Genomic DNA, 22,701 nt, shown 5'->3' with positions numbered 1-22,701 from the left:
TAATCACTTTGTAGGTGACTGTATCCAAACCAGTAGATACAAATGTCTTCTCTGTTTTGTTGTCTCAAGCCTCAACTCAGTTGACCTCTTGAGTGCTGGTTTAAATCTTGTCTCTGACATCCTTACTGCCTTAACTTTTTGTTCCTCCTTTGAACAAAATCAGGGTCATACTCTTATTTTGTAAATATTCTTTTCTCCACTGTTCCCTTAACCATTAACAGCAACCACAATGCTTTCCTATAATCATAAATTGGTTTGGGTTGGAAGGAACATTAAAAACCATGTAGTTTCAACCCCTCTGCGTGGGCAGGGACACCTTTCACTCTCTGTCTAGTTCCTTTCACTGCTTTATCTCATTCTGTCTCTGTGACCTTCCAAGGTGCTCAATCTCTGTTCTCCAGACCTACCAGACATGCTGCAGACAAAAATCCATGAAAGCCTTAAAGATGCTGCAATTTTACACTAGTATTTTTTAAAACATAGGGAGAAATGCTATTTCTTCTGTTGTGACTTGTTTGAAGAGTAAAGTACCGAGCTGTGCTCCTTACTGCTTGTGTAATGGTGAGCACTGCAAAGGCACTTGGATACGATGGAGAAATCTGCTTTTGCCTTGTACTTTGGAGTAACGGTGCAGTTTGGAAATGAATCTATAGTCATCCCTCCATAGCATGTCACTGTCGAGTGATCTCAGATTGTGTGAACTAGATTTGTTTTGGACGAAACGAAACAAAAGCTGCACTCCAGTTGTGCACTCCAGATGCTGATGGCATTCAGCCTGCGGGAGCAGACTAGGTTTAGTTGGAAGTAAAGCCCCCACAGTGCATGTAATGTGGATACTGGGCCCTCTCTACCATTTGTCTACAGAACTGCTTCCACTGAGCTGCGCTATTTAATAACATTGGCACAGCTGATAAACAGATTAATTCAAATCTCAGATAGGAGCAGCTTAGCAAATGAATGATTTGTGTTAACACATTTGTGTTCTTAATAATTTGCCAGACCTGATCAAACTTCACACATACTCAGGGCAATATCCTCTCTTCGACCATAGCTGGTATTAGGTATTACACAGGAGAATGCAAAAAATCTTGCTGTGGGAAATTGATTAGTCTGCCTGGGAAAGTTTGTCTAACCCTTAAGTGAAGAGTCAGAGATCTTGAATTCTGAAACATGAGGGTTTCTGTCTCCTCTGAAATCAACCACAAGGCTGAAAGTAGTACTTACTGATACCATGCCATTTTTAGGAGGCTTCACAATGAGTTTGGTGCATTAAAGGGATCCAGGTTCACACTGTTCTAAGGTTTGGCTATTGCTTTAAAGAATATGAGAGCAAAGAATTGTTCTTGACATAAAACTCTGAGTAGCTTCCTGTTTCATGTTTAATAAGTTAGGAATCTAGTCTACTAAATAAATATATTTACTTCCTCCCTAGACTACAAGTTCTCCCTCCCTGGTGGGGCTTGTCATAGTGCTCAGTGAAATACTGAGAGGCTGCACAGTTGCAGCTCTGTTGGTTGCTTTGTTTTGCTTTGGCAGTGATGCCAGAAAAAATTTACAGTTTGTAATTCATGGACTAACTGCTTTTATTAATAAGGATGAGTTCCGAGTCTGTTCATAAGTGTTTTCCCGTTGTTTGCAGGGGACAGATTGTACACTGTGCTTGTTCTCTGAGCTGCCCTGTGATCATTATAGCTGTGGGCAGGGTCATTTACACCAGCTGCACTGGGCTAACTGTCTGCTCTGTGAAATGAGCCATTGTTCTGGATCCCATTAGCTTGTTTATTTCTGCTGTGCTTTGGGTGGGATGGTCTGCTTGGGAGACTTTTCACTGAGCATCAGGGAGTATTATACAGTCAAATGATTTGGAGATAGGAAAGTACTTTTAATAATGCTTAACACTGCTGCTTGAGTCATTGGCCAAGACTATTTGGGAATGCACAAAAATTTGGTGAGGCAGGTGATGGCAGGAGCAGTAGCTTTTAGTGAAGCCTCATGGGTAAGACTCTCTAACCTGGTGGTGGGCAAAAGTTCAAGTTGAACTTGTGTCCACTGCTTGTGAACTTGCTGTCTGGGTCTTCCAAGCACAGGTTTTCCTCCATGATTACATTGAGCTTTCTAGGGAGCCCACATTTGGGTGGTCCCATTAATCCACGTGCCAGTCAGTATGGTGGCAAACCTAATCAAAGTCAAACATTTTTTGGGGGGGAAAAACGTTTAGACCCTGAATTTTTCAAGGATGAGGAAGTATGGTGCTGTGATTCTCTGCTTAAGCCCTGGAAGGGTAGCAAAATGTTTGCTGGTCAAACCCAGGCAGTCTTGAAACTTCTGTCATACAGCTGCCTTGATGGGCCCCAACTCTGCTACTGCAGCTATCGCATAACCCCTTCTCTGTCTTGGCTTGCAGCACCCTTTGCCATTTCACTACAAGCTCTACATTCTCTTTGCTGGTTCATGGCATGCAGCCTTTCCTGTTGTATCCTTCGGACTCAAAGCCCCTCTTCTAGTCGTCTCCCTTTCTAATCTATTTTTATATGTATTTTCTCAAATAAAAATCTCTGCTACTCAGTGTGACTCACAGCTGAGGTGTATGTCTACAAATAGAAATTCACCTGTGGTTTCTCTGTAAGGTGGTGGTACAAAAAGCTAACAAATGCTTTGCTTGTTTAAACCATCTCATGGCAGTAACACTGTTGGTGAAGACATGATAGCACAGACTTCAATGTGTGCTGAAAGCTGGAGGATGTGCCAAGGTCTGTGGAATGCTTTCACTTTGCTGTGTGAGCCCTACCTGTGTTGTCTCTGAGGATATTGCTCCTGGTGTCTGTTAAATCAAACATGCTGCACTCTGACCCTTCATTTCCCGTGGGGATCCACTTTGGTCTCTTTTGGTCTTTTGTGAGGATGTGCTGAGAATGGTGGTACCAGAGGAACTGAAAGTGTGAAGATTCTGTTGCAGAGAAGTCTCCAGCAAGGACTGGAAAACAGTAATGCATTTGTAATGGATACAGTCTAGTGAATTAAGTAATTTTCTTTTGGTTTCAGGCACTGGAAAGTGACTATGTCAGTGCACACCTTCATCACTGGATAGATCTTATTTTTGGCCACAAGCAGCATGGCTCAGCTGCTGTGGAGGCAGTTAACACCTATCATCCTTACTTCTATGGAGACAAGATGAACCTCAACAACATTAAAGATCCTCTGATTAAAAGCACTATCCTGGGATTTATCAGCAACTTTGGACAGATACCAAAGCAGGTACCACTTTACCATGAGACTAAAGAGCATAATTTATTTTGATCTTACAGTATTTAACAAGAAAGCAATGATAGTAACTGAAATCAGAAACATATTCTGATTTAAATCTGCTGAAAGATGGGCTATAGACTTTTCCAGGTTGTGTACTACACCAGTATGCAACCTCACTTTCTAACCATGCTGTTCCTGTTGTATGCCATAGAGATGCAGCATCAGCCCTGGGTTCTGCTCCTTCAGTACAGTCACATGAGAGACCACTAGTCTGGGAATGGGTATAGTCAAATAAAACCCAGCTCAAAGTCTCACCTATAGTTTTCTTTCTTGTCCAGAATTGCTGGGATTAGCTTTCTGCCTCTGTGAGGAAGGGATGTAGTTTGATTAAAATGTAATAAGGATAAGATTTTATTTTAATTAAGAGATTTATGTATGGTAGTTCTGGAGTCCGTGATTAAGGATTTAAATTACTGTTTCTCCTGCGTGATCTTGCAAATAGAGATTTTTTTTCAATGCCATTCCTTTGTTCTAGCTCTTCACAAAACCGCATCCATCCAGGAATGCCCAAGGGAAAAGCTCATCAGGAAGAGAGACTATGCTGTTCCATCACTCAGGTGGAATTCTTCCTCCTTTTATGAGCAGCCTGCAAAATCTGAAGCTCTCTCCAGTTACTCTAAAAGGTGCTGTACCTAATAAGTACATAATTCTTGGATAGGATGAATCTGGATTTTCAAGAGCACAAAAGTAGTCACACAGCTTTGTATGAGTTGGTTCAATCAAGATGCCTTCTGCCAATTGTTTTTTGTGTTTGTGTGTATTAGCAATAGACACTGAAAACACTCAAACATCTGTTGTAGAGTTCAGCATAGATTTTTTTTTATAAGACACCAGAATAATTTCTGCCTTCTACAGTCTGAATATTTTAAATTGAAACCTAAAGTTCATTGTCTTCCATTTGCATTCCCTCTTTTTATATTCAACAGCAAAGTAAGTACTGTCTGTCTTTCCCCACCTCTCAACCTTCAAATCTTTTTCTTAGTCTGCTACTTTTCTTACTATGAAGAAGCCTGGAACATTTCAGTGTGTCTATTTTTTCATCTCACAGCAGTGTTTTTTGTATCACACATCTTTGTGGGGACATTAGGCTCCCGTGGTTGTATTACAGAGGCTGTTGGTGACAATGCCTGTCATCCTCTGTAGTGCATGGCATAAGGCAGTCTGCCAGTGAAAAAGAACTTTATAACACTGCTGTTGAAGCAGTGAAACATGTCACTCCCTCTGCATGGATTTATGTGGTCCATTGGAGAGGAGTGTTTCCACTATTCTGTCTGGAATCTCCGTTTTAGAGTGGATTTTTGTCTGTGGGCCTGACCCAGATGTGGGACTTGCCAGCCTCACCACACAAACTGTGCAAGGAGGAAAGTTAGCATAAGTACCTTAAAACCAACAGAATTAAATGTTTTCTCTGTCTTGTCAGACTATCCCAAGGGAGCTATTGGGCATATTGTTCATACAGAGAAAGGCATTCTGGCTGTTGAAAAAAATAAAATTTTGATTCCTCCTCTTTGGAGCAAAACATTTTGCTGGGGATTTGAGGACTTCACCTGCTGCTTTGGCAACTATGGATCTGAGAAGGTAAATAAGAAAAAGTCTAAGAATTCCAAAAATGAATGATATGTTGTGGTCTTTGACTGATTTGGGCACCCATTTCCCAGAGGTGGCTGGGAAGCTGATTTCAGAGGATGTTTACAGGACTTTCTCATAGTTGAGTTTCTTGAGGAATCCCAAGTTGGATATCCCAAGATAATACAAAGTCATTCTACACTGCTCAAAACTGTGGCATTTTCCTCTAGATTATCTCAAGTTTTCCATCCAGTGATTGTGTTGTCCATCAAAATGAAGGAGAAAGCCCATTTCATAGGTTGTAAGGACAACAGAAGGTCTCCTGGTCTCTGATTAGAAATTTCGTTGTGCAGAAATTTCTTCTGGAATTAAGACAACCATCTGTCAATTCCTGTCTGGCTCCCAAGCATAGTCCAGTGCATTCATTCAAAATAGTAATGTCTTTTGTTGTAGAAAGTTAATACTCTTACTTCTTTGCTGGTAAAAATAAATGGTCTGTATCATCACACTGCTTGTTAGCACACTTGACAGATCCAGTTTCTTCCTCTACCACAAACACACTGATTTTTGGATGTGTTTGGGACAATACTATGATATGCAAAGACTTCTGAGTTAGCTTGGGTACCAGAATAGCATAACATGTAATTCAGCAAGATACTGACCTGAGTATTATTTGTGCAAGTGGCAAGGTTATGTTTTTACAGACCTACTCATAGTCAAAGGAAATGAAAAAGCCATGAAATGTATTTTACTTTCTACTCCCTGTATACAATTATTGAGAGTTCTCACCATTGATTTCAATTAAAATCAGTGCTTAGCAATTCAAAGTGTTGCTGCAGGCACAAATGATTTGGTTTGTCTCTTCAAAAGTCAGTGACACTGAGCGTAGTGAGTGTGATTACACAGACACTGAGAGTAGTGGTTGGGAGTCCAGCTTGAGTTTTCTCTGAGTCAACAGTGCCTCTGGACATGAGTCTATAAGAGATATTTGTCCTCGTTGTAAGTAGGTAAAGGTCTGTTCTGTCTGTGGTAGGGTTTTTGTAGCAGTGCCATCCAGCTCCACCAGAATCATTAGCACCATAGTATTGTCCCAGTTGTGTGGAAGAGAGCTAATGCAGAATGTGAGCAGGAGGATGTTTGTGATGTAATTGTAGCAATATGTAATAGACCTGACATTGCTTTAGTCTGGTTTGGGTGCTGCTCATGGAGCTGTTGGCACAGAATGAAATTTAGTGCTTTATCTTTTAGCTTTTCAATCCAAGTAAGAGGAGGGTTGCAGAGCCTGGCACTAACTGTTAGCAGTGGCTGTCACAACCTGAGCTTACTATTAAATTTACATTGAACGTTTGCATTCTGTTACTATGTGGTGGTCGAATGAGCTTTCCCAAAGTTATGTAGGAAGTGTGGCCCAAGAAGAATTGAGACTCAGGTCTTCTAAGACATAAGACAGTGACCTTTGTTCAGCCTTCTTGTTTGGCCCCTGGAAGATTGCACAGCCACATGCAGCCACAGCCTGTGCATGTCCATATGTTCACAGCTGTGCTTACACAGAGACTGGTTAAGATGATCTTTTTTTTCCTAGATTTGATGAAATGGAGACTCAGTTTTGAAAACCGAATCTGCAATTTGCTATTAATAAATGTATGGTATCACTAGATAAGCATTTGACTTAAAGATGCTTTCTTGTACAGAATGTGACTACATTTGAGTGCATGGCAGACTGGGGAAAGTGCCTCTGTGCTGTGTGTCCTTCAGCGACTACCATAATCACATCTGGAACAAGCTCGGTTGTGTGTGTCTGGGAACTTTCCTTGGTCAAAGACAAAGTGAAGTGTTTAAACCTGAGACAGGTACGTGCTGTGGCTCTTCTGCTATGGAAACTTAATGAAATCCAGAAGATTAGGTTTTATGTCTCAGATGACTGGCAGAAGAAACGCCTTTGGGTGAATCAAGAAAGCAGAAAAAACTCAATAATCAGCAGTATCATGTGACAGCCTGTTATCAGGTCAAGAGCTGATAATATGCCTTATACCAACAGCTTATAGTTATGAATGGCACTTGGTAGTTTTTTTCACTTTTGGCAGCATTGCCAAAGTTTATAATGATAAAAGAAACAGTGAAAATAAGGTACATGTTCTCCTCTCTTGAAGTGCAGCCAGCCCTTGGGTTATTTTCAAAAACAAGTATCACCTGAAGGTGCTTAGAATTTGTTTTGGGCTGCTATAGCAATGGACAGAATCTCCCAAACATCCTACGGACTTAGCTGATGGAGATGAAGGCTTAGCCAGGCAAAGTTCTTGATTCTTTTTTTCTCAACCCGAATTCAGAATACAAAAGATTTATCTGTCACTCCATAAAGTAGGGGTGCAACCTATAAGATTGATATGGTTTTTGTGTTCTCATTATCCAAAGCCCTTTAGTCGTTGATTGGAGATCATCTATAGTCATCAACCAGCTGTATATATGCTATTTCATTTTAAAAAAGTGGATTCTTATGCAAAATTCAGCTATGGTGAGTTCTCAGCCTTACAAGTAAAGCTAGAGTACACCACTGTCATATCTGAAAGGCAGCAGATTTCTTTCCCTGAAGAAATCAAGAGACCTAAATAACTCTGGTATTTAGCCAAACTATCAAAGGGTTAATTGATCAGCAAGGTCTCCAAGTGTTAAAAGCTTCTCTATTCATTTGTTCTGGAGGGATATTCAGATGATATTTCTGTGCTTTCCATACCCTAAGCTAAAACATATTTTGTTTGTAATTAAATGATGTGAAAACTTCACTGTCTGATGGGATGCCAGAGAAGTATTTAGTTTTTCATTTATCTCAAATTCTTGTGTGTTGAAACACACAAGAAACTGCGTGGGGAGCAGGGAAACTGTGTTTAGAGCAGTTTCCTGCTGTAGAAGACAGGAATATGAGATAAGATCTTCAGTGATGACCATTTAATGCAGCTAGTTATCACTCCAAATCAGGACCTGGACATAGAAATGGAAGAAATAGCAGTAGAGAAAAGCATAAGCAGTAATTTTCATCAATATCCAAACAATACTAGTCAGAGAGTCAGTTTGAGTTTCAGGCAACTGAAAAGGCTGTTTTTTATCTGCAATATAATGCCTTTCTCTTTAGCAATGTAAAATCAGCTTTGCTGATGTGTTCTTCTATGATTAATTTGGTATTACCCAAAATCCACAAAGTGGTATGAGATCATGCAATGACAAATTCTGTATTTTTTCCTTCACTTTGCTAGCAGAGGCTTTTTTTTTTTTTATGACTGTCTGGCATGGATGTAAACTTGAACTATGGTTCTAAATGTCTTCCAGTGAATTACTTGCTGCTTTCATGTAGCTCACTGTTTCATGGTGGCTGCTTTTTCTGCTGAACAAAAAAATTTCCTGAGAGAGTGAGCTTTGCTTAAGAAAAACTGATGTGCTATAAAGTGGATGCTGTTCACTTATCAGCTGTCTCATGGGACCTACACATTCTGGTTTGGAATGTAGTAAAGTACAGAAACTATATTTCAGCAGAAAAAGTAGCTTTTTCCTTCTCTAGTGGGATCTGCTTCCACAGTTTTGTGGAACACTAAAGATTGAGCATAATAGCCTCAGTATTGATCCATGCAATTTACTAGTTCCCTCAGTATTCACGAGCAGAGTGGATCCAGTCCCCAGAATTTCTGGACCAAGCGAAACACTAGACTGGGATAAGCATCTGGGCAAGATGTGCTGTCTGCCTCACAGACCTCTCAGGAAGTTGTCGAGGATAGCTGTGAAGTTTGCGTTCCTGTCAGCCACTTAATTTGAATGGTCAAACTTGGTTTATGTTTTCATGGACTAAACATTCCTGCAGTGAAGCTAGTCTTCTTTTTTGTGTTTTGATATTTGTTAAAATACTTTGGAGATAGGCCTCACAGTTCCTTCTGCAAATATGTTGCAGGATATTTCCCATAAGGGAAAACCTGTCAGTCTTTGCAGAGAGATGAGAAGATGGTAGAGAGCCAAAAGCATGTGGCTTTTTTTCATGAATATACATTGAGACACTGGTGGATTGAAGTTGATATTATAATTGGGTTCAGGTCTATTCCTCTCTTCCACACTCAGCTTGTATTTCAAGTGCTTCACTGCTGGGTAGGATCTTTATGGGTTAAAAAAAGAGAAAAGGGTTTTATTAAAACTTGTGCAGGAGCTTAGCTTGGCTTGACTTGGCAATTTGGATGCTTTCACAGTGGGTATGTTTTCTTTCATGCTTTGGAAGAAGGAAAGAAAGTTTTGAGCCCTTGAACCTGTCTTGTCACAGCCTCTTTTGCAGCAGTCTTGTGCAGTTCCCAAGTACAGGCACTTGGTTATGCCCAGTCCTTTGTAAAGAGCCTGTTCTACAACCAGTCCAAAGTTACTGCTAAACCTCCTTTTCCATGCTTAGGTGGGACTGTTTCTGACCTCTGAAAACCACTGTTAGAGACCTAATTTTGTGCCAGTATTTTTAGTTGGCAGTTCTTGGGAATGGAATAAATCACAAGCTGAAATTCATCCCTCGCAGTTGCAGGTCATAGTACATAGCCTGCTGCATCTCAGCTTCTTCACATTGGATTAATGTTTGAATACTCTTGTCCTGATGACCTTGGCAAATGGCAGCACGTTAGCCAGCAAAAGTTCAGTCTCACGCTGGAAGAGACGATAAGATATGTCTACAAACATCATGTGGGAAATGTAGCTCCCCTGCATCATGCTGAACTGAGATAGACCCTAATATCACAGAAAGAAAGCCAGTAGGGAATATGCATTTGCTGTTAAAATTAATATTAAAACTGGTGGGTCTGATTTTTTCCAAGTAAGGCAGCTAAAAAGTCAGCCCTTAAAGGCTTTGCAGGAAAGCTGTGAAGGACTTTTTCTCTGTTGCCATGCCAGCTTTACTGTTGTTGATGGTTATGCAGCAGGTGGTTATGCACTGCTGTCACTTGAGAATGCTGCATTAAACGATTGTCAGCAGCATACTTCAATCCATGCCTTCTATCTATGCTATTAAATTGCCTAAAGTGTATAGTATTTTTTTAAGAAACTGTTTAAATAAGGCAAAGTTAAACTGGGCACTCCTTAAGTCTCTGGAACTATAAAACAACAACAACAAAAAGAATGTTGTGTAATGATGAAAGAGAAAGGAATTCCTATATGGCTTTAAAGCCAAAAATCTCCACAAATGCTGTTTCTCTTCTTAACCAATATTAGAAATATTTTAGTATTTGTTCAGATAAACAGAATGATAAGACTGAGAAGGTCACTGTAATACATCCTGATAAGTTTCATTTCAAAAAGTTTTTTAAATATTGAGAAATAGCTTTTTAAATATTGAGAAATTTCCAAGCGTATATTTTAGTTAAAACTACATGGACTGAAGGAAAAATTATTTTTTGTTGCTGAGCATAAAGCACTGTCTTAGAGTCTGAAATGTAGGCCAAGGACCCTGAATCACTGTGCAACTTGTGCAAGTCATAAGATCTCTTGAACCCTCAACTTTGTTCAACAATGAGTTGAGGACAAAGGTGCTTCTCTGTAAGATCCTTTGGTATTTTTCCCTCATACCTACCCTTTTCAGTTCTCCAAAGAATGACTGGGTTGCTTGTTCTTGCTAAGCACATGACAGTAAGACTGTAGTTCCCTAGTAAATCAGCCTTCCTCTGCTGTGGTTTATTAGTTGGTTTTTCCCCACCAGGCTTTGTATGGACACACTCAGGCAGTGACCTGCCTTGCTGCATCTGTAACCTACAGCATCTTTGTGAGTGGATCTGATGACAGAACCTGCATCATTTGGGACCTGAACCAGCTGACGTACATAAACCAACTTCCTGCCCACGAGGCAAGCCTCTGTTCTGTTGCCATCAACAACTCAACAGTAAGATCTTCATTTATCATTTTTCTTCTGATGCATCCATGAACATTTCATGATAATTTAATGGGTGCTTTTCCCAACATAAAAACATCCTGAGAGTCTGATACATTGATTTTTTTTCTTTCTACAGAGATTGCTAATAGTGTTCTTAATGATGAGAGGCGAGCACTAAAAGCAACATCTTAGACTGAGTAGCTAAGTAGAAGCATCTTTGGATGGATAGATAGCAGGATTAAACAACTTTTAGTTTATGGAGAATGAAGTATTACCTTGGTACCTCCTGGACTTGGCTCACCCATAACCTTATTGCCCCTTTTATTTCATTAATTTCTCCTGACATTCATGCAGTAGAGCCACATCAGCTGAGACATGTTAGGCTGCAGTCTGCCACCTCAGCTGACAACACCTTACACCTTTGTGGGGACAGTGTTGGCATTTTTCTTTCTCTTCTACACCCAGGTGCAGAGGAAGCTCTTAATAACAGGGGGTATAAATCTGTTGAGGTCTGTGCCTGGCCAGAATTGCATGTGCATTGATAGGAAAATATTCTGCATTGGATTTTACTGTAAACACCCTGGATGAGATTTTTTTCCCAATCTTCTACCTCCCCAAAATGTTGCTTTAATATTTGTATTTTCTCTCTCTGTTAATACACTAGAGCAGGGTTACAGCTGCTTATACAATTCAAGGTTGGATCCAGTACTGGAGATTGTACAAAGGCAAAATTTAGTTCATAGCAGGAAGAAACCGGGCAGATATTCTCTACTTAGTCTGTGCCAAAACAGTCATCTCGTATCAGAGCTTTATTAACCATGCAGTCTGATGGCTAGCAATTTGAGGATGGGAATTAACTGGTCTGTTCAGTGCCAGCTCAGCTCCCAGCTCCAGGGGTCCTGGTTTGTGTAAAATGGCCAGTGGCTTCAGCAGGCCAGTTTAGAATATCCTGGGAGTCCCTTATGAAGTCAGCTGAAGCAGTGCCAAGCCTTCAGAAAATGAGTGGATGGGCTGGCACAGAGCATGGACTTGAGATCCCAAGTGGATGGAGTCCTCTTCTTTCTATGTACCAGCCAGTACATTGGCCTTGTCAGTTGGTATCTACTCTTCTGGAGCTGTCCAAAAATGAGATGGTCTGTGCCATGAACAGTCTGGTGACCAATCCAAGTGCAGTTCTCCATTTTATTAGAGTGCAAATGGTTAAACTGTTTGGATAATAGTCTACAGAAAGGTTCATTTAAAAGAGGAAAAACCTTAGGAAAGTATGACTGAAGCTTCAAGGAAAAAAAAGATGAAGAGATCTATCTCTTGTGGATGCAAAAATTCTTTTTGATGTTGGCAGAACAGAATACTTCTGAAATGCATTTTTGTTTCATTCTTCTCTATGTATTTATGTACTGTAATGTGAAGATAGAAACAAAATGTTTCCATTTTGCTACATTATTTTGACTGACATGAAATTACATGTTTGGTAACAACAGTTTTTTCCTGAAAAATTCAGAATTATTCAAAGCAAAGTTCTGAAGGGAATAAATTTCTGAACCACATACTTTTCTGTGAAATAAGAACCCTGTATAGCTCTACCTTATGTGATTGTTGTGTTTTGTATTTGCTTGAGCATCTAGAAGCTCCATCTGTAGATCCAAACCTCATGGTGTTTGTGTCACGTAGACACAAAATAAGAAGGCTATCCTTTATAAGCTAAGGAGGATTGTAAAAGTTTGAACTAACTAATGATTTCAGTTAGTTTTAAATCCCTTGTCTAGACCTGAAAAGCACGGTAGATCATTACCAAATGCTTGGACATTATGTACTCTCATGCAGATAAGGTAGCTGAAATTTAATCTCTTGAATTATTAGCAACTCTGTTTCGAACACGCCATCATTTTTTATCTGCAGAATTCTGCCCTGCAGTGTGAAGAGCCCTGGCTGCAAATGAGGCAGGGGTGAAGCAAGGTGTTAGTTGACTCAAACCAGATGCATGCTGCTAATTTAAGAGCACACTATCCTTTACCAGAATCAGATGACTTTGCCGATGGGGTTCTATTTAGCTGATTCTTAGTATGGATCAAGAGTGGAAAGGTTAGGTAGAATTTCAATTAATAATCAAAATGCACTTTTGATAAGATCATTTACACTTGCAGCTTTGGCTCTTGGTTCTATGTGTTTCTTGCCCCTAAGAAATTACCTCTGTATTTGCTCCTTACATGCAGTCTCTTGATAAGACTGCACCTGCATGGAATGGAGAGGAGAGATTCAGTTACAGAGGATGTTTCTGCATCAGAAGTGCAGGTCACTGAATGCAGAGCTGGTCACTGGTCAAACGCAAAACGCAGCGTAAAAATGCGATGACAGTGAGCTCCCTGCGAGGGGCAGAGGAGGATTGTGAAATCACCAAAGGCTTCCCAGCTAAGCAGGTGAACACCATGTCCTTGTTTAAGAGAAAGCTTATTTGCAAAATTTATAAGAGCACTAGTTCTAGCCCAGAACCTGTGCTAGACACTGCCTGTGCCCAGTCCCTGTCTCTGACAAGGTCAGTCTGTCAATCTGCTTTTTTACTAAAAGCCTGAATTTTACAGAAAATAGAAAGGGAATATTTAATTAAATGTTTTCATCTAAAAATGTAAAAAACTTTGTTTCTGCATGATCTTGCTAAATCTGAGACAGTTGTTTCAGGTTTCTGTTATGGAAAAATTTCAGAATTTTTCATGAGGAAAAAAAGCAATTTTTACTTTTTCTGGTTTGTATCATCTGCCCAGAAGAAAAACAGTGGTGAGAATTTAAGTCAGAGCAACTCTACAATTTCTAATCAGCACTTAAGATTTGTGAGGAGGATGAGTGTATGATTTTGAGACATTTCCTCTTTGCTGTGTTACAGGGTGATATTATCTCTTGTGCTGGATCTTACCTGTATCTCTGGACAGTCAATGGCCATCTTCTTGCAAGCATCAACACAGCCTGCAGCCCTACCTGCCGTACTGTTTGCTGCTGCTTTGCTGAAGTGATGGACTGGGACATAAGCAGCATCATCATCACAGGAAGCACAGATGGAGTGGTGAGGGTAGGTGGATGGAAGCAAGGAAGAGGGAATTCTGATTCATATCGTAGACCAGAGGCAGAGTTCTGAACTGTAAATGGAGGGACGGAGCTGCTAAAAAACCCATGTCACTTTCTTGACAGGGCAGAAAATGAAATCGGGGTAAAATACTTGCTTCCTATCAACTTTTATTCTCCTGAATGGAGGAGTCTTTACCGTTCAGGGATATTTTTGAAAATGTGCTTTCAATTCTGGAGTCGTTCTGAAAGGAAAAATTCTATCACCCATTGGAAATACGTTGAAGTCTGGTTTCTGAGAGTTGATTCACAGCTCTGTTTATTAAGTCATACTTTCTCGTGAGTTCTGGTGGTTCTGCCTCTAGTCTGGTAGGAGAGCTTCCTGGGTTACTAGGATCCTCAGCAGCATGTCAGCCTTGCAACCTCATCAGCTCCCTGCATACATTTCTCCAGTGTGACGCTCTGCAGCACAGTGGCAGAGAAACACAACTGCAAAATTGTGTTCTGGTGTCAGAAGCCAAATTTCCACCCCTTGCTGGGAAGTGTAATCAAAGCAGGAGCTGCATCTCTCTCTCATTGTTATAATTCATGCTTTTTTCATTTTTACCTCCTCACTGGCACAGCTGTGGAAGGCTGAATACACCAATAACCCAGACCAAGCTGCTGGAGTCAGACCACAGAAAGGTGTGATGGAAGAGCCAGGCAGCACAGGTATGAGCACAGGGTGGGCTGTGAACTGCAGTGTGACTGTGTGCTGCAAACCTTGTTTGGTTGTGAGGAAGAAGAGGGTCTGTGAGCCCAGTGGTGTGAAGGGAAGGTGATGTGGTGCAGCGTTACAATAACCAGCAGCAGCAGGGGTGGGTAGCAATTGCCCTACATTAGAGAGCATTCCTGAGTCAACCATCTCATGGAGACATCCTGCCTGGATGAAGCTGAAAGCTTCTTCATAGGCTCTGTCATGGGTTCTATCAACCTTGGTAGACCACCTCTCTGCATAAACCTGTGAAGCCCATTCCCTTGGCACCTCTGCTGATGGCTTGTGATGAAGTATCCTGGCATAATGTCAAAGTGGGCAGCGCCAGATCCTGCTCTGGGCTGGAACAGGGAAGTTTGTTGTCTTTGCTACCTTAAAAGTGGTCAGAGGTCCATCAAATTGGTGGGAGGCCAGAAGCAGGCACTAGTGCTTAGAGCTGCTTATTCAAGGCTATGTGAAGCTGAAGTTGAAAGCCCGGAGTTCTTGCAGAGCTGAGGTTAAAAAGACCATGGCTCTACAGTGCCAACTGGTACTAAAAACAGCTCAAGCTCACTTCTCTGTTTTGACAAATACAAGAGCTGAAACCTGCCAGGAAGCTTTAAAGGCACATCCTAAATAGCACAGCTTTCTTCTTTTCCCAGTGCTTTTTATAAGAGAAAGGAATTGTGGTGTTAGTATGTATAATTTACACCACTTATTTGCTGTGCTCCTCATTACAAACATTCTCTATTACTTCAATTTTAGGCATGCAATTTGCATAAATATAGAGCTATAGATGTAACATCTGCAAAAAAGAAAAAAAAGATATTATACAGTAATTGGGCATTACCACTGAGATCTTCAGAAATGCTGTTCATGGAACTTGGCAAGAACATTACTTAGATTGCTATGTGAAAATATTTCCAATATGCTTCTGTATATATAACTGCCAAACCAGATGCCTATCCAACCTTTTGTCATGTCTCAGAGTAGCCAGAGCCTGATGCTTCTAGGGAAGGTGCAAGAACACCCAAGATGCCAGATGTGAGATAGTCTGGCTATGGTATCTTCATATTTGATTTCGTTGTCATCTCTAATCAAAGATTGCTGTAAGTCAAAGCAAAAGATTTAACATTCTTTCCAAAATTGCTGTAGTGTTCTGTAGTCATTGTGTGGATTCTTTTTACATGTAGAAAAGTCTAATTTGTTTTAAGAATTTCCTGAGATCTTGTCCATAACTTCCCATGGTAAGTCTTTCCAGGTTCTATTTACTCAGGTACAATTGCATACACGTCTTTGAACAGCTTGAGATTTTAGCTATTCATAAGATGTATATCTTAAATAATTTTCTAAATAAGGACATAAAAGCTGTCAATGGGAGCACAACAGAACACTCTTGTTTGTGCCTTTTTCAAGGAGGATCATAGAAGACATGTGCTGACCCCAGTCACCTGTTGAAGTGTAGACACACACACCTGTTTGCACATGAACATAGGAGTGCATGTTTTCAGATGCATAGAGGAACAGCATTCTTTAATAAAGAGTTGAGAAGTGTAATCAAAGCAGTGTCGTACTCAACCTATTCAGATGATTTCAGAGTTATTTTAAATGACCAAATATTCCCACATCTCCTTCTGTACACTAAAGAAAATGAAATTAATACAAAACATAGTCATTAAAAAGACCGAAGTAACTGTGATTGAGTTATGTTGTTAGCTGTGTGTGTATGTATATATGTGTATGTGAAATGTTCACAGCATTTAATTATTGGTTCTGTTATGAGCAGATTTAGATAAGTTGATAATACCAGGGCTTTATGTAATTTCTTTTTACTAGGCAATTATGGGCTGTATTATATCCTGGCAGCAAGGTATTGTGGGGCATCTTATTAAGCATAGAGCCAGTGAAAACTGATGAACAATTTTGCTGAACTAGGCATGCAATTTAGAAAGCAATAATACACAAATCCAATTTAGCACACAATTGATACAGCCGCACGTCAGCACATGTAACTATCATAGCCACAAATTAAATTGGGATGGGCCTATTTTGCAACAGCACAGGCCAAGATTAAATATATTTGTTCTCAACTTAACAACTTGCTGACCGTAAATAATAACAATCCCATCCCTGCAGCCCCCAGACACTTTCTAAATATTTATTTTTAAACCGACAGGTAACAAGTGTGGAAAACATCTTGTTCTCTGTCGGGAACTGAATCCCAGCCTTGCCCTGACCGGCAAAGCGGGTCGGACGAGCGCGGCGGTGACGGCGCTCGCCGTGTCCAGGTACGGGCCGGGCGCTGCAGGCGGGCGGTGCTTCCCCCACGGAGGGGCCCGGGATGGGCTGGGCCGGGCTCAGCTGGGCGGGGCTGGGCTGGGCTGGGCTGGGCATGGGGACTGGGGTCCCTCTCTTGGTTCGGTTTGGGACAACTCAGGAGAAATAGCAGGTTTGGGCCAGAATAACTGTAGAGCTCAGCAGCTGCTACACCGTCTCTGAAACACAGAGATAACTCCTGTCCTAGGAGTTACTGGAGATACTATCTCCTTAAAATGTAAGCAGGAAGCTTTTGGCCAAAGGACAGCTTTGTTGTTCAACTTCCCTCGGTTTGCACACCCAGCAGTATTTTAGTATTTTAGTTTACTCGATCGCCCTCCTGCACTTTCATCTGGCTGCAATATTTGTTGTTGTCTCCTTCTCCAGGATGTTACAATGTACTGTAAAACAGTTCCTGCCTTTTTCTCCAAAAGTGTTGGCATTTTGATATTGACTAAAATGTTCCGATGTCCTGCATACTCACCTTTAGAGCACATAATGTGATGTTTATATGCTTTGAAAGTGGGAAAGTTTGGGGAGAAGGTTGGTTTCATTAGTGTTAGTGGCACTGCCTGCAACAGAGATTTCAGTGGCTGAAGCCATGACATTATGTGCTAACAAGATTCAGAATTCTGAATCTGGGCAGCAGATTATTTAACATCCATAGTGTAAGAGTTTCTGATCTAGCTGGAGTGTCCACAACTAACTCACGGAACTCCAGAAAAGTTTGGACCCAGTTCTAAGCTCAGTCTTTGAAGTACCAATCTTTGTCTATTCTATGTCATTGTTCTTCCAATTTAATATTCCCCTGAATATTACATCCTCCTAATTGCTGCACATGCAGGAAACAGCCTTGATCCTATTTATGTCTTGTTCTTAAACATGGTTTTCTTTTTTCTTTTTTTCTTTCTTTCTTTCTTCCTTTCTTTCTTTCTCAAGAAATTCCTCCAAGCTCCTAGTTGGTGATGACTGGGGAAGAGTCTGCTGCTGGTCTGTGGATGGGTAGGAAGAAATAGCCAAGATCTCCTGTTTTTTCAACCTTTGGATGGAGAGAAAAATTACCCTTCGGAGCATGAAAGAATCAGAGAAACTGGAAGCCTGTGGTTGGGGACTGAATCTCAAAGGAGTTATGGGACTGACCTTGCAGTCAAGTTTGATTTAAATTAGACAATGGACTCCAAAGTTGTGAGAGACACTGACAGACGTGCACATAGACAATTAGATTTTATAGTATTTTTCTGGGGAAAACTTTTGTATTTTAAATGTTATTTTCGTTATTAAATTTTACATAATACGTTGGATTTCACAAATATTAGCTAGCAAATAAAACTGCCTTGATTATGCCAAAGAGCAGTGTAGCTTAATAAAATGAACATGTTCTATTTTTAATATCATGAGATAAAAAAATATTGAGGTTTCAAAGAGAGGTTAAGTGAGTTTGTTGCAGTATTTTCATTCTTATTAGTACGCAAGGATGTTAGTATCTCTATTCCTACACTTCCTTCTTCCTTGATTCTGTAAAAAAATGTATGCATACCTTCTGAAAAGCTATTTTTTTTTTGCAAAGTGAAGCTTGGAATTCTCAGGTTGACGCTGGTGCCTTTATCCAGCCCCAGTGTGAACAAGTGTTATGGTGCAATGTTTCCTAATTTCTGACTATTTTTTTATAGTGAGTAAGGCAGGCAAAATGTATGGAATGGGTGAAGATGAAGATCTGATACAACTGGTCATATTCTTTTATTTTCCTCCTTCCCTTCCCTCTTTCCTACCCTTGTCCCTGTACTATCTGGANATACTTCAGGATTTACGTTCACAATCATCCTTCATGGTAGAAGTGAGTATTTGTAGTGTAAGGAGCCTGAGACTATAGGGTAATAGATTTAAGTGCCATTTGTGTACCTAGTGGAAATGGAAAAACTGTGAAAAATTAAATTGGGATGTGCCTGTTTTGCAACAGCACAGGCCAAGATTAAATACATTTGTTCTCAACAAGTTGCTGACCGTAAATAATAACAATCCCATCCCTGTTGCCCCCCAGACACTTCCTAAATATTTATTTTTAAACCGCACAACAGGTAACAAGTGTGGAAAACATCTTGTTTCTCTGTCGGGAACTGAATCCCAGCCTTGCCCTGACTGGCAAAGGGGGTCAGACGAGCCCAGCGGTGTCCAGGTACGGGCCGGGCGCTGCAGGCAGGGGGCGCTTAACATTTTAGGATAATTTGAAGGAGCTAAATTGATAACTCCCTCTCCCCAGTGGTCCTCCTTGACCTGGTAAGGAAATTGAGTATCTTATCTTACATACAGAAGGGCGAATAGCCACTTGGGCAGAGCAGCTTTCTGAGCACCACAGACTGGATCAGGGCAGTGCCAGGAAGAACACAAAGGACATTATGGCCATTAAGACCCTTTCGTTCATGCTGCTAAACACACCCTTGAACAGACAGATCCAGGAGACTTCCCTGATTTCCAGTGCACTGGGACTGTTCAGCACTGCAGTAGTGATGCCCCATGGGTGCTGTACTGGAAAGATGCTTGATAGCCCTGAGGAACATGAGGAACATGAGATTTGTCAGCATCATTAGGAAGGATCTGGAGTAGAAGACAGGTTTTTACCAGTCTTCCTTTAACTACACGATCAACTTTCTTCTTCTTGTAGGACACTGCTTTGCTAATAACTCCTTTGAATTACATTGCTGAATGAGCAAATCTTCCTATGGCAAACAGCCTCCTTCCCTACAGAATGCTGAGACATGTCCCCAGCCCACCCCACACCTCTAACCTCTGTAGTGAGTGAGGTAATTGCTTGTGGAAAACAAGCAATAGTAATTAGAGGCCAGCTCATGATGCATTATGTCTACACAGATGACCTGCCTGGTTATACGTTCTAACCTCCAAGTGCATGACTTGATGAGTCAAATACTAATCTTTCTGTGCTCAGGGGAACATACACTGAAAAGAGGCCAAAATACACCAATGTTTGGTAATCAAAGTAACCCTGTGGAGCAAATGTGCCTGTCTTTTCCTGAGGAATGGGGAAAGGTCAATTGTCAACAAAAGTATACTCTGCTTTCCTCTTCCCTCTGCACATTCCTTAAAAATAAGCTGTGATTTGGATACATGGACAGCAAGACTTGGACTCCTGTCCACTGAATACGACTTTACTGAACCACGATAAAGGTGATTAAGAGCTGTGAAAGTAGGTCACTACCTGTGTTTTCATTTATCTAGTAGTCATCTTCAATAGCTTGCTAATTATCTCCTCCTTTAGCCTTTTCATGTAACCTGTCTTTGCCAATAGCAGATGCTCCCTTTTCTAGAGCTGGCACTGGCACCCAGCAGCCTGGGCAGCTGCACTAATGGCTCCGATACTCTAGGCATCAACATGGCTTTGGTGTAAGAAGAGGCCAGCTGTAGGCTGGCTGTGCATGGATTTGACAGGCTCAGCTCCTTGTGCCTAACATCAATTTTCTTAAATCTTCAAGAGTTGCATCAGCAACTTCAGCCTTGAATCACAGAGAACAGATCTGGAGTGTGCATGTCTGAATGGAAGTCAGCAGGTTAAGAGTAAATGTGTTCCTGAGTCAAGCTTGTTCTCATCTTTAGGGAGTTGTAATTTGGGAGAACATAAAAGGCCAATTAATAGAAGTGGTTTGCAATTTCATCCTGGTAAAAAATTTGATTAGGAAAGATTTGCTGGACAACAGTGTTTGGTTGAGAAAGTTTTGGTTTCTTCTCTAGTTCTAGAGGATTTTTTTCCCTGGTGTCATAAGTCACGGAAAGAAATGCATCCTGTAAGTACCAAAAGCACTGCTCCTTGTTTACAGAGTTAAGGCACAAATGTAAAAATGCTGCAGTCCTCAGATTACGCAGGCCTGATACACCCAGTGTGTGCGACAGTGGTAGAGTGCTACCTGGTCATTTTTTCTGCAGGTAAGTCTCTGGGACATGAAGGTTTTGCTCAAAATTTGTAATATGTGGTTGAATGATCAGCTGAAATTAACCCTCTTATAAATATCTACTTCTATGTTTTGGTCTGCTACGTTTTTGGTAAATGATGAATGTCCATGAAAATGTCCAGGAGATTCCATTGGCTCTGGATGTGGAGGTAGCTTTCACTGACACATAGACAAGATTTGGTGCTAGTTCAGGGGCAGTAGTGGTGCCTACCTAGTGAATATCCTGATGTGATACACACATAGGATGTAGGGATAGCAGATCTAGAATATGCTTGAAAAATTAAAAAAGTAGAGCAGTTCTACAGCAAATACTTTTAGCATAACTCCATTGTTACTGTAAGTGGAACAGCGTGAACATCAATGGAGTATTGTAATTATCTCAGAACCAACTTTTGCAAGGGGTAAGTAGCTCAGGGTGAGAACTACCCTTAAAAAAAATCCAATCCTATTAGGATAAGAAAAGCGGAAATAAGGCACAGTTTTAACTTTGCCCTGTAGGGAAACCAAGAAGAGAAACATGGAACAGCACAACCTTTATGTGACTTTTAAAATCAGTTTAATCAAGTACCATAAGCCCTAGAATGCCTTAATTACACTTATTTGGTTATTGCACAGACTATCTTGCTTCCTTGTTCAGCAACAGAAGTCTTATAAATGTTACAGTGAGCATTAAGTGGTGTCTGATCTGTGGCATTCTCCTGGCTAGTAAACGCTAGTGAAGCTATATTTGCAGAGCTGCCAGTGCACTGCAGGGCCTTTGCATCCTCATAAAAAAGAATTTAAAGATTTTTTGAGAAATCTGTGCAAAGCAATCTGTAATTCCCACTGGAAAATTTTCCCTGTGATTCTCACCATGTGCTACTGTTACCAAGTCCTTTTTATACAGTATTCTCAAAATTTATTACAAGAGGATATTGGTAAGAAGATCATGTCATTCGTGATTGCCTATGCCTGTCACAAGGGAAGTTACCTGAGAGCCATGTAAGCTAAAATAATTTGCAAGAATATGCTCCCTTCTGCATGAAAATGCAACCTATTGTGCTTTTCTCTCATCTTTCAGGAGGGACATCCCAAGGAAGTTGAAAAAGAAGCCCAGGAAAGCTCTGGACCTGATCTCAGCTCTCTTGTCTCCTCCTACTTGGTACTAAGCACCTCCAAGCCAGGTAGCTGAAGTGATTTATTTCCTTATGGTCACACATATCACTCTGGGATCAGTTGTTGCATTGCTGGTGTCACTGTTCAGACATGTGCATGGCACTTACTGTCATTGAAGTCATCCAGGCTGATGGGGGAGTGTGAGAGAGTACAGGGCTGGTGGAGGACTGCCAACCCTCCCTATATTTTTTGCCTTATAGACATGTTGTCATCAGAGCTCTTCCCCAGTGTCAGGATGCTCATGCAAATTCACCACTTGAAGTTTTTGAAGGGGCTTGCTGTCATTGCCTGCACTAGAGTTGAGTGTCTTATGGTTAAATGTCTTAAATATCTGGTAACCAGAACCAGGCAGCCTTCAGCAGTACATCAGAATATTAGTGACCATGAATAATACTTGCTGTAATGAGTACTGAGCAAATGTAGTCCTCCTGATGGGGACAGCAGTGCCTCTGTTCAGTGATCACTCAATGTGTTTCATAATCAAGTGTTGTAACCCCATGCATGTGGAGGCTGTTGGTGCAGGGCAGTCACTGGGGGAGCAGTGGTGAGTGTGCTGGCTGAGTGGCTGGAGCTGAGGATGTCAGGTGAGTCCAGTGGTGGAAAGAACATCGTGAGATCTTACTGATGGGGGAGAAGTTGTCCCTGGGGATGACTGCAACAACAGTATAGGAACTTCCCCTATTGTCTCCTTGTTCAGTTTGGACAGGAGGCTCTCAGGACTTTGCTTCTCCCTTATA

The 22,701-nt window shown here is 41.0% G+C and overlaps 1 protein-coding gene across 1 annotated transcript in view; it reads left to right on the top strand.

Annotated features, from left to right (window-relative positions):
* WDFY4 (WDFY family member 4) overlaps positions 1-18,335 on the top strand; it is a 121,151-nt gene extending 102,816 nt beyond the window's left edge. Inside the window, exons 52-60 of the mRNA XM_017839592.1 lie at positions 3,043-3,255; positions 3,782-3,929; positions 4,727-4,884; positions 6,564-6,722; positions 10,577-10,756; positions 13,626-13,808; positions 14,425-14,512; positions 16,711-16,822; positions 17,790-18,335. Of these exons, the coding sequence (XP_017695081.1) occupies positions 3,043-3,255; positions 3,782-3,929; positions 4,727-4,884; positions 6,564-6,722; positions 10,577-10,756; positions 13,626-13,808; positions 14,425-14,512; positions 16,711-16,822; positions 17,790-17,856 (1,308 nt within the window). The 3' untranslated portion in view covers positions 17,857-18,335. The remainder of the gene's footprint in view (positions 1-3,042; positions 3,256-3,781; positions 3,930-4,726; positions 4,885-6,563; positions 6,723-10,576; positions 10,757-13,625; positions 13,809-14,424; positions 14,513-16,710; positions 16,823-17,789) is intronic.
* The last annotated feature ends 4,366 nt before the right edge of the window (positions 18,336-22,701 follow it).

This window comes from Lepidothrix coronata, unplaced genomic scaffold, assembly GCF_001604755.1.
Source record: "Lepidothrix coronata isolate B3197 unplaced genomic scaffold, Lepidothrix_coronata-1.0 Scaffold8, whole genome shotgun sequence".
Classification (NCBI taxonomy): domain Eukaryota; kingdom Metazoa; phylum Chordata; class Aves; order Passeriformes; family Pipridae; genus Lepidothrix; species Lepidothrix coronata.
Note: the sequence above shows the minus strand (reverse complement) of the source record. Positions and strands in the feature narration are given on the sequence as shown.